This window comes from Haliotis rufescens, unplaced genomic scaffold, assembly GCF_023055435.1.
Source record: "Haliotis rufescens isolate VD_foot unplaced genomic scaffold, xgHalRufe1.0.p SCAF_54, whole genome shotgun sequence".
Taxonomy (NCBI): Eukaryota; Metazoa; Mollusca; class Gastropoda; order Lepetellida; family Haliotidae; genus Haliotis; species Haliotis rufescens.
This window is the reverse complement of record NW_025964268.1, coordinates 2699786-2712751: the sequence shown is the minus strand read 5'-3', so window position 1 is coordinate 2712751 and position 12966 is coordinate 2699786. Positions and strand designations below refer to the sequence as shown.

At 43.2% G+C, this 12966-nt stretch overlaps 1 protein-coding gene across 2 annotated transcripts in view; it reads left to right on the top strand.

Moving 5' to 3' along the window:
* LOC124121925 (helicase POLQ-like) overlaps window positions 1–9743 on the top strand; it is a 30383-nt gene extending 20640 nt beyond the window's left edge. For both annotated transcript variants that reach the window (XM_048385148.1, XM_048385149.1), the window contains exons 14-20: window positions 567–840; window positions 1146–1303; window positions 3628–3726; window positions 4540–4713; window positions 7459–7572; window positions 8082–8216; window positions 8628–9743. In XM_048385148.1, coding sequence (XP_048241105.1) covers window positions 567–840; window positions 1146–1303; window positions 3628–3726; window positions 4540–4713; window positions 7459–7572; window positions 8082–8216; window positions 8628–8729 — 1056 coding nt within the window. In that variant the 3' untranslated portion in view covers window positions 8730–9743. The remainder of the gene's footprint in view (window positions 1–566; window positions 841–1145; window positions 1304–3627; window positions 3727–4539; window positions 4714–7458; window positions 7573–8081; window positions 8217–8627) is intronic.
* The last annotated feature ends 3223 nt before the right edge of the window (window positions 9744–12966 follow it).

Sequence of the window (12966 nt, the reverse complement as noted above, 5' to 3'; positions counted from 1 at the left end):
GGTGGACTCACATGTACAGCCGACTCATCACAGGTGGGTGCACTCACATGTACAGCTGACTCATCACAGGTGGGTGCACTCACATGTACAGCTGACTCATCACAGGTGGATGGACTCACATGTACAGCTGACTCATCACAGGTGGGTGGACTCACATGTACAGCTGACTCATCACAGGTGGGTGGACTCACATGTACAGCTGACTCATCACAGGTGGGTGGACTCACATGTACAGCTAGCTCATCACAGGTGGGTGGACTCAGATGTACAGCTGACTCATCACAGGTGGGTGGACTCACATGTACAGCTAGCTCATCACAGGTGGGTGGACTCACATGTACAGCCGACTCATCACAGGTGGGTGGACTCACATGTACAGCTGGCTCATCACAGGTGGGTGGACTCACATGTAGAGATGACTCATCACAGGTGGGCCAGCTCACAAATATGACACACTTTGTCTCTCAGATATATGTTAACCCCCTGGGTCTCTAGGCTTGAATGGTCTCCAACACTCTATTGCTTCACATTAGAGGCATCTTTTGATCAGTTGGTCTTATTTTCAGAATGGTTCTCAGAAAACAAAGATGTCCAATCAGAGTCAAGGCCTTAACAAGCCGAAAATATTCTCTCAAACTAGCCCAGGATCGCAGCAGTCCATAAACAGTTTGGCAGCAGGACCTGCCAAATCTGAAACTGCATCTAACAGTGGTGGTCATGATAGCCATGTTGCCATGGGAACAGTTACAATGGAAGATGGAGCTACTCTTCATGCAGATATGTCCAACAGTCCAAATATCCATCTGGAAGTCACAGCACTAGGCAGGGCAACGTTTAAAGGTGAATTTCAAGCAGTTGTCCAGAATATTTAGGTCTTAATTTTTACATGACGTGTTGTTGACACTTGTTCTAACAAATTTGTTTTTTTTGTCAATAACCACATTTTGATTTCATTTGGTTTTTTTATTACCTTTGTAAACAAGCTTGCTGACTGAAACAGTGAAAAAGATACTCTGGACTTAAAAGCAGGAGTGTTAGGTATTGTGCAGTAATATTACATTGATAATGAAATTTTGTTTAAGATATCAGTGCAAAAAGAAACTTTTATGATAGCGGTAATCTGACAGGGGCTGTTTCACCTGCAGGGTCTATCGACACTGACAACAGCAGCCTGCTGTATGATGACCTGAAGAGGGCGGAGGAATCCTTGGTTCTGGCCTCCTATCTCCATCTCCTGTACCTCGTCACTCCGTACGACATGGCGCGGGACCTACACATACCCTGGATGGTCTACTTTGAACAGGTACAACCTGGAATAGGCTTTTTTGTTATAACAATTAATCTGTGGGAATCCTGGGAACCAATTCCTCTGGGCCCCGTTCCTCAAAGTGATCTATATTTCTGAGGAAAGGGAGTTAACTGACTATAGAAGTCCAGTTACCACCCTTGCCGAACTAGGCTGGAATTCTTCTGGCTCAATCGTAGCATCACCAGTGGCTGTTATGAGTTATTTCCCTTCTATGTCCTATTGGCCAATCAGATTCCACCTCTCATATCACTTGCATTTGCTTCAAACAAAATGGCAGTGCCCAGTCAACACAATCTAATCGATAATCAAGAGCGGTATTGAAATGAAACATCTTACCCCACGAAATGCATCAAATCACATGAGCACCTTGATAAAAATGTGAAAAGAATTGAAAAATATTTGTAGACACCCAGTTGACAGTACACATGCTTTGCAAATCCTGAAATCCCGAATTCTGCATGGCAGTCGCCATGTTCTTTACAGACTTGATGTCGATTGCATTACAAATTTTTTATTGGGCTATGCATTGACTTATGAGGCCAACAAAAACATAACCCTAAAATTCCAGCCTAGTTCAGAAATGGGTGAGAACTGGACATCTACAGTCAGTTAACTCCCTTGACTTGGGAAGATGAGTGATCATGGTGCTGTGATGATCGTAACTCCTATACTCTAACACTTAGACAATCATGACGCTACGATTGTTTTGGTGAATGGGGCCCAGGACCCCATCCCATGTTTGGTATTATATTACATTTCTGGTAACCATAAGATTAGAAAGATCAAGGGGAATAACTCCTCTGAGACACCACACCGAGAGATTCTCAATGCTGACTGGACAGTTATGACATTACATTATTGAGACCATTATGATAGGACGAAACAAGTTGATAACATTAGGTCATCTTTACATACCTGTTAGGTCAGTGAAGTTTCTCATGAAGTTTAGCTACTGGGTACTTACAACAGATAATGTTCTGTGACAGTGTGTGATACTTATTTCGGTAGTTTCATGACAACTGCTTCTACTGCAGCTGTGATATTGCATCAAGCACAGCTGACTAACTTGATCATGTTTGAAATTCACACACAAATACAAGTAGGCAAAGCAAAATTTCTTCTGCTTTTGAGTAACACAAATACTCTCTTACGTGAAGTATGATTTCTGACAATATATAATTGTCACAAATGAGATGATAGTCAGAAAAGACAGCAGTGCAGTCGTTAGAATAATGCCAGATCACTACATTTTCTTGTTTAAAGAAGACCGTCTCTGTGGTCTTGCAGTAGAGTGTCCACCTGGAGAGTGGAAGGTTTGGGGTTTGATCCCCATGCTTCATACCAAAAGACGTTAAAAAATGGTACTTGCTGTTACCCTGCCTGGTGCTCGTGCATGCACATAACTATACATTAGTGCAATAATCATGAACGCGACGATGAACCCAGTTTCACCTCACCTTGTTGTCCCCCGCCGCGCGAAAGCGCGGAGCGGGGGACATAGTATTCACGACCGTCCGTCCGTACGTCCCACCTGTTTGTTGCCGCGATATCTCAAGAACTAATTAACCGATTGTCTTCATATTTGGAACTATGGTTTATATACAGACTCCGCAGACACCAGTCGGTTTTGGTGACCTTGACTCCATTTTCAAGGTCACAGCAGGCAAATCTGCTTTTGGAGTTGGAAAACGGTGTTGCCGCGATATCTCAAGAACTAATGGCTGGATTGTCTTCATATTTGGAACTATGGTGTATATACAGACACCGCAGACACCAGTCGGTTTTGGTGACCTTGACCCCATTTTCAAGGTCACAGCAGGCAAATCTGCTTTTGGAGTTGGAAAACGGTGTTGCCGCAATATCTCAAGAACTAATCGCTGGATTGTGTTCATATTTGGTACTATGGTGTATATACAGACTCCGCAGACACCAGTTGATTTGGTGACCTTAACCTTAATTTTCAAGGTAACAGCAGGGAAATCTGTTATTCTAGATGGAGAAAAAAAACACATATCGCATAAGGCGGCGGGGGACATTTTCGTCACTTTGTGACAAATACTTGTTTAAATTAAGGAACATACCCTGAATATTGCAAAAGTAAGACAATAATTACATCCATTGAACATACACTTTTTATTAACATTGATTTGTCTCTAGTTTTTGTTGATATTTAATTTAAAGACTTTGTTTTAGGAAGTTAAGCTGAAATGAACCTTAAGCCCATTCTTTCCCAACCTCCTGCCCCTTTTAGTTTGGCCTTATTAATATTCACCTGCATGTTGCAGGACTGTACTTCTCCTGTGTTCTTTCCTCTCTAGATGAACACCTTGAATGCGATGGAGATGCGTGTGGCCTCCCTCATCGGTGTGTCAGAAAGCTACATTGCCAAGAAAGCCTCGGGACAGAGTTGTAGACAGGTACTTGTGTGGCAAACATTGGGCCATTTGCTATATTTGTGTCATTAACAATACAGGATAAAATTATATAACATATAATAATAATTTGTGTTTGTAAAAGTGTTTAATGTGTTTACTGCATAGGAGTAGCTTCATAGTTATAGTGAAGGAGCGGACGGTATTGTGGCCTTACATATGGTTGGGAACATGTAACAATAACAAGAATGTGTTCCCTGTGGCTGGGGACCTGCTTTAGAATAGATCTCGGGCTCTCTTATTGCTTCTCATTAGAGAGGGACGCGGTGCTTAAAGCGTTCACTCATCACGCCAAAGACCCAGGTTTGATTCCCAACATGGGTACAATGTGTGAAGCACATTTCTGGTGTCCCCCGCCATGATATTGTTGAAATATTGCTAAAACCAGCCTTAGAAATTGGCACTGGTCCTATAGTCCCTGCCAAACTGCCCAATACTTAAGGTATCATAAGGACTAGTAGAAATTTGCCATTTTTAGGGGTTTTGCTATACGTTATCATTATAAGGAATAGTGAACTGAAACTGTTAGTTTCTAATGCTGCTAAAACTGGCGTAAAACCAAACTCACTCACTCTCTATTATTAGAAGTGACTGAATAGAGGCTTGGTGAATTTGTCGATTGAGTGCGGTCATACTCTGAAACGTTGATCTGAATATTAGTCACAGGTTTGTCTGATCCAGATTTGATTATTTACAGGCAGCTGAGTCAGACATGCTGACTGAGGTGTTAAGCAATTAAGATGAAAAAACAAACCAATCACTTATCAACTAAAACATAAAGACAATCTGCTGTTCCAGAAGGTGAATGAGTTTGTCATCAGTCGCTTCTACCTGACTCTCATGTTGAATGAGCTGTGGCAGCAGAAGACGGTGTGGCAGGTGGCCCAGCGCTTCCAGCTCAACCGTGGCTTTGTCCAGAACCTCCTCTCCTCCGCCGCCAGCTTCGCCTCCTGCGTCTTCCATTTCTGCCAGGTTCGTAGAGGTTGTAGCCAGCAGTGTCATTCACCCATCTTCCATGTCTTATGTGTTCAATGAATATTCTAACATGAATGTTGAAATTACTCCATTCAGAGGTTGTGAAATCGCAATAAACCCCCTCTGATTGAAACAGCCGATTTGATGGGCGCATAAACCTGGAAGCTAATATTCATAGAATAGTACTTTTTTTCAGTCATTGTCAGTAGGCATATTTAAATAAAACTGCGACGTCATATATTTTGTGTCACAATGAGCGACATGACGTCATAATGGTGAAGTGCGGTGTAGAACAAAAGCTTTGCAAGGCTTGCTGAGTTTTCTCTATTGGTGCCCACCTCAAGTTAAATTACGAAGTTGCTGTGTTCATATGCTTTCAGTGCCTGTCATATGTTCATGTGAAGTATAACGGTGTAAACAAACTGCTTGAGCATATAGAGCTCCATACTTTGTTTAAAGGCTGTTGTCTCTGATTCCACAATTCAGTTCGACAACCCACTCAAAACACTGGACTCAAACACCAAAGAGTTCACGTTTTGTTTTCCCATGGTAGAATGGAGATACACATACTGTGTTTTCAGTGTGGAGCTGAGTTAACCACACTAAATTTAACATTTGAAACCTCACACTGCACTTTCGGTTCCAAATTCATTATAGCGTGGTCAGGTCTTCAGGTAACCTAGCTCTACATTGTAAACACAGTATGTTTATCTCCTAAATAATTGATGACCTGTCATTGGTTGGAACAGTAACTAGGCAGACAGTCTAGTTCATCAGATCACTATCCATTCTCATAAAAATCAGATCTTTTACTCGGATATGATACCTGTCTGCGTAAAGATATGAGGACACCTTCATGCAGGGACACCTCCATACCAGGACAACTTCATGCGGGAACATCTCCATAATACGACACCTCCATACGAGGACACATTCATGCGGGGACACCTTCATACCAGGACACCTTCATGCAGGGACACCTCCATACCAGGACACCTCCATACCAGGACACCTTCATACCAGGACACCTCCATACAAGGACACCTCCATACCAGGACACCTTCATACAATGACACCTCCATACCAGGACACCTCCATACCAGGGCACTCCCATACCAGGACACCTCCATACCAGGACACCTTCATACAATGACACCTCCATACAAGAACACCTCCATACCAGGACACCTCCATACCAGGGCACTCCAATACCAGGACACCTTCATACCAGGACACCTCCATACCATGACACCTTCATACCAGGGCACTTCCATACCAAGGGCACTTCCATACCAGGACACCTTCATACCAGGACACCTCCATACCAGGATGCCTCCATACCAGGACACCTTCATACCAGGACGCCTCCATACCAGGACACCTCCATACCAGGACACCCCCATCCCAGGACGCCTCCATACCAGGACACCTTCATACAAGGACACCTCCATACCAGGACACCTCCATACCAGGACACCTTCATGCAAGGACGCCTCCATACCAGGACACCTTCATTCCAGGACACCTCCATACCAGGACACCTCCAAACAAGGACGCCTCCATACCAGGACACCTCCATACCAGGACACCTCCATACCAGGACGCCTCCATACCAGGACACCTCCATACAAGGACACCTCCATACCAGGACGCCCCTATACCAGGTGATATCAGGTCAGGTTCCTGAGCGAACTTTGTGACCGCCCAGTTAAAATGAAGGATATGCATGGGTCGTCAGCTCAACCGATGACAACTGATTCTAAATGAATCCGCTTCATATCTTTACCTCCTTGTTTCGGAAGCTTTGATGTGTACAAATGTAAACCTACACTGAACACAAGTATTCCTACAATGGTACTCCCTTTTGGGTGTATATGCCATGGCACTTGGGAACAACAGTATAAAGTATCCACAACAATACAATGGCCTGACTTTATTCATGTACATTTGGAACTTGACATAGCAAATCGTTTTGAAGATACGGAAAGCAGATATGCTGGCCTTAATGCTTCACTCACTTGCACTGAGAATTTAGAAGCCTCAATGCTGATTGGCTGACAAGAAGGTTCACCTGACGCCTCCTCCTATGGAGATATCCTCAGATCATCATTCAGAGAGGTTTGATACCAGAGTAAAACATCTGTTGTTAACAAGATTGGATCACTAGTCAGCAACATCTTGACAGTGGGGATTACTGTGACGGCTGATTGTGTGTCTTCACAGCCCAACAGTTTGGATTGTTGATACTGTGTTCAGTCACTAGTTTGACCATCTTCCCGAGGCAAGGGAGTTAACTGATTATTAAAGTCCAGTTTCCACCCTTGCCAAACTAAGCTGGAATTCCGGAGTTACAATTTGGCTGGACTAACAAGTCTATGCATCGTCCAATCAAAATCACATAATGAACTAGACATCCAGTTTGGAAATAACAGGGATTTCAGCGTGCAGATTTCAGTTGACTACAGGATTTGCAAAGCATGTGAACCACTAATTGGGCGCCGACATATATTTTCAAAATCTTTTTAGGTTTTTAATCAAAGTGCTCAAGTAGTAAGACCCCTGTTATTGCAATATGATCAGAAACTGGACTTAATAGTCAGTTAACGTCCTTGCATCAGGAAGATGTTGTTTGTCCTGTCCAGACTATTTGCAGTGATGTTGGAATACTGCTGACTGATGCATTATACAGCATTCACTTACCACTTCTTGCAGAGGAAGGTAATCAGTGTCTGGTTCTTGTAGGAGCTGGATGAGTTCTGGGCCTTCCAGGACCTACTGGGCAACTTTGTGAAGCGTCTGTCCTACTGTGTGTCCATGGAGCTGATTGCGCTGCTAGAGATTCCTGGAGTCAAACTGGTAAGAGTGACTATCATAACCCACACCCAAGTACCCCAAATGTCTTAGATAGGCTTTGTGTCCCTTAGACGTGCCAGGATCTGCTGCTTAATGACAGATTCTTCCTGATTATGATCCTTGGTTTTAACCTCTAGGCTTTTTTTCACTGTCTGTTCTCATCCTACAGTAACTCACTTTGCAGAATAGCTTTGCCAGAATCCTATGATTGTGGTTTCAAATCCCTTATTTGCCATGCTAATGATTCTTGGTTTGTCAGCACCATACCCCTACTTGTGAGTTTCACCAATGTGGTCAACATTTATTGCTGAGTGCGATAAACAACAAAACAGATAATCAACAGCTCCTTTACTCCCATGATTAGCAAAGATGCTGTAATATACCTAAAATAATGTTGAAAACTCCTCTTCTCTCCTCATCACAAATGAAGGAGGTAGTATGTAGAATCATGAATGGTTTGTGTTGTTACCATGCAAATGTATCTCATGCTAGAAGAACACTGGTTATTCCAGGGTCGAGCTCGCCAGCTATACCACAGTGGACTACGAACACTGCAGGATGTTGCTGCCGCCGATCCAGAACAGCTGGTGAAGAACATCGAGCACATGCCGCGTAAAGCAGCCAGACAGATTGTGGCTTCAGCCAAGGTGAATATTGCCTGCTAGGCTAAGTAAGGCCAGATTTATGTTTTTGGGTTTACAGACTTTTAGCCAGAAAATTCAGGTTGATAGATTGAAAATATCATGTGTATTTCTGATGAAGTTGGACTAGTAGCATTAGATTTTTACTTGCTAAGGACAATTTAGTAGTCGCGGCCTAGGGGAATGTATGCATTGTATGATTTGATCTATGTGAAAGGAGATTAAGCTTTACTGTGTAAAGTGTGCCCCTCCGTGGCATTGAAATCTATCTCTCCCTTGAGTGGGTCTCTAATGTATAGGAAAAAGGATGTGATTCTATTGTGTGGAGTTTATCAAACAAAAGCACATGGATTGATTGGAAGAATCTTGTCATCATGTCATGTTGGTACTTTCACATTTACTTTGTGTCTGTTTCAGGTGATGCTAAATGAGAAAGCAGAGACACTGTGGGTGGAGGTTGAAAGCCTCGTTGCTTTACCCATGGTTCAATTAGGGACTTTATCAGTGACTAGTCAGTAATTAGAGTGTGATGTCTTGGTACATGCCTGCATTATATGTCCAGCAGTCTATATGTTGCTGGACAGATGGACTGAACTAGCCTGTCCTTGCAATCCACTGACCCTGATGTGTTTAGTGGTTTAGCCTTATTGTAATCTGAGTGTAGCTTAATACTGGAGGGACCCTGTGTAAGGGTGGTGTAAGGCACCATATTGTGCTGTGCAGAGTTATGTCCCTTTGTCACTGCAGGATCCAATGGTCATGGGCTCCCATCCCATATATGCCGCTGTTGTAATCTTTGTTCAGCAAGCCATACCCATTCAAGTGGTGAAGGTCAAGGCCCTGCATGACACTGGACTTTCCTCCCGCACTGCTGACACACTGTGACTGAAATACTGTTAAAAGCAGTCATCGTGACTTATTTACTTACCAACAATGAATCTCTTGCTGAGGGAGGGCTTCAGGTATTATTGTATTGCCATATAAATTAAAATTTAACTTGCTCCTGTTTGTGAAAAATATTTTCTGTTTACAAACATTTTACGAAGGAACTGAAAGTCTCTACATTGGTTGATGTATTATATAGTTATTTATTAACAAGTTAAATTGAAAATGATTTCCTACATGTTCACTTTATAATGCCGTGAGTATTACAGTTTGGAGTTTCCGGGTGGGACTATAGCTAGCTCCTCAGCAGATTGTCCTAGTTGTGAGAGGCGGTTGGTCAAACTCGCTTAGTTGGTTGATGGTGGGACATTAAACCCTGATGGCCTGGACCATTGCTCATACTATCAATCACTGGGTGTTTATTTACAGGCTGTTGTAAACAGGAAATACACACACGTTATAGTTGACCGTAGGATCCATGGGTATGGCTATTGAAATGTTACGTAAATGTTCAGAAAGACATTTGATATTTCAATGAATCAAAATGTTTATGTGTATTTAAGGTATACTGTATCGGAGATATGTTACATAAATAACATTTATTTATTTCTGTAAAGAAATACATTTTCAAAACAGAATATGTCTTGTTATTACTCCTACTTATTAAAACAGAAGAACAGACAACAGATTCAGATCCGGGAACAGGAGGCCCAGTGGTTAAAGAAGTGAGCTGCCTTGATCTGCTTGTTCAAAGCCCAGATTTCCATGCATTTATGAGCATCATTCTTGTGGTGTCAGCAGTGGGCATGGAATGTAGTCTCCGTGTAGGCTGGTACAGTAACACACACAGTAGACATGGAATGTAGTCTCCGTGTAGGCTGGTACAGTAACACACACAGTAGACATGGAATGTAGTCTCCGTGTAGGCTGGTACAGTAACACACACAGTAGACATGGAATGTAGTCTCCGTGTAGGCTTGTACAGTAACATACACAGTGGGCATGGAATGTAGTCTCCATGTAGGCTGGTACAGTAACATACACAGTAGACATGGAATGTAGTCTCCGTGTAGGCTTGTACAGTAACATACACAGTGGACATGGAATGTAGTCTCCGTGAAGGCTTGTACAGTAACATACACAGTGGACATGGAATGTAGTCTCCGTGTAGGCTTGTACAGTAACATACACAGTGGACATGGAATGTAGTCTCCGTGTAGGCTGGTACAGTAACATACACAGTAGACATGGAATGAAGTCTCCGTGTAGGCTTGTACAGTAACATACACAGTGGACATGGAATGTAGTCTCCATGTAGGCTTGTACAGTAACATGCACAGTAGACATAGGTTGAAGTGTCCATGTAGGCTTGTACAGTAACATACACAGTAGACATGGAATGTAGTCTCCGTGTAGGCTTGTACAGTAACATACACAGTGGACATGGAATGTAGTCTCCGTGTAGGCTGGTACAGTAACATACACAGTAGACATAGGTTGAAGTGTCCATGTAGGCTGGTACAGTAACATACACAGTAGACATGGAATGTAGTCTCCGTGTAGGCTTGTACAGTAACATACACAGTGGAAATGGAGTGTAGTCTCCGTGTAGGCTGGTACAGTAACATACACAGTAGACATGGAATGTAGTCTCCTTGTAGGCTTGTACAGTAACATACACAGTGGACATGGAATGTAGTCTCCGTGTAGGCTGGTACAGTAACATACACAGTAGACATAGGTTGAAGTGTCCATGTAGGCTGGTACAGTAACATACACAGTAGACATGGAATGTAGTCTCCGTGTAGGCTGGTACAGTAACATACACAGTGGGCATGGAATGTAGTCTCCGTGTAGGCTGGTACAGTAACATACACAGTAGACATGGAATGTAGTCTCTGTGTAGGCTTGTACAGTAACATACACAGTGGGCATGGAATGTAGTCTCCATGTAGGCTGGTACAGTAACATACACAGTAGACATGGAATGTAGTCTCCGTGTAGGCTTGTACAGTAACATACACAGTAGACATAGGTTGAAGTGTCTATGTAGGCTGGTACAGTAACACACACAGCAGACATGGGTTGTAGTGTCTATGTAGGCTGGTACAGTAACATACACAGTAGACATGGGTCATAGTGTCTATGTAGGCTGGTACAGTAACACACACAGTAGACATGGGTCATAGTGTCTATGTAGGCTGGTACAGTAACATGCACAGTAGACATGGGTCATAGTGTCTATGTAGGCTGGTACAGTAACATACACAGTGGACATGGGTCATAGTGTCTATGTAGGCTGGTACAGTAACATACACAGTGGACATGGGTCATAGTGTCTATGTAGGCTGGTACAGTAACACACACAGTACACATGGGTCATAGTGTCTATGTAGGCTGGTACAGTACCATACACAGTAGACATGGGTCATAGTGTCTATGTAGGCTGGTACAGTAACATACACAGTAGACATGGGTCATAGTGTCTATGTAGGCTGGTACAGTAACACACACAGTAGACATGGGTCATAGTGTCTATGTAGGCTGGTACAGTAACACAGAGTAGGCATGGGTCATAATGTCTATGTAGGCTGGTACAGTAACATACACAGTAGACATGGGTCATAGTGTCTATGTAGGCTGGTACAGTAACACACACAGTAGACATGGGTCATAGTGTCTATGTAGGCTGGTACAGTAACATGCACAGTAGACATGGGTCATAGTGTCTATGTAGGCTGGTACAGTAACATACACAGTGGACATGGGTCATAGTGTCTATGTAGGCTGGTACAGTAACATACACAGTAGACATGGGTCATAGTTTCTATGTAGGCTGCTACAGTAACACACACAGTAGACATGGGTCATAGTGTCTATGTAGGCTGGTACAGTAACACACAGTAGACATGGGTCATAGTGTCTATGTAGGCTGGTACAGTAACACACACAGTACACATGGGTCATAGTGTCTATGTAGGCTGGTACAGTACCATACACAGTAGACATGGGTCATAGTGTCTATGTAGGCTGGTACAGTAACATACACAGTAGACATGGGTCATAGTGTCTATGTAGGCTGGTACAGTAACACACACAGTAGACATGGGTCATAGTGTCTATGTAGGCTGGTACAGTAACACAGAGTAGGCATGGGTCATAATGTCTATGTAGGCTGGTACAGTAACACACACAGTAGACATGGGTCATAGTGTCTATGTAGGCTAGTATAGTAACATACACAGTGGACATGGGTCATAGTGTCTATGTAGGCTGGTACAGTAACACACACAGTGGACATGGGTCATAGTGTCTATGTAGGCTGGTACAGTAACACACACAGTAGACATGGGTCATAGTGTCTATGTAGGCTGGTACAGTAACATACACAGTGGACATGGGTTTCAGTGTCCGTGTAGGCTGGTACATTAACACACACAGTAGACATGGGTTTCAGTGTCGGTGTAGGCTGGTACAGTAACACACACAGTGGACATGGGTTTCAGTGTCCGTGTAGGCTGGTACAGTAACATACACAGTAGACATGGGTTTCAGTGTCCGTGTAGGCTGGTACAGTGACATACACAGTAGACATGGGTCATAGTGTCTATGTAGGCTGGTACAGTAACATACACATTAGACATGGGTTTCAGTGTCCGTGTAGGCTGGTACAGTAACATACACAGTAGACATGGGTTTCAGTGTCCGTGTAGGCTGGTACAGTGACATACACAGTAGACATGGGTCATAGTGTCTATGTAGGCTGGTACAGTAACATACACATTAGACATGGGTTTCAGTGTCCGTGTAGGCTGGTACAGTAACACACACAGTGGACAAGGAATATTGTCTCCTTGAAGGTACTGTGACA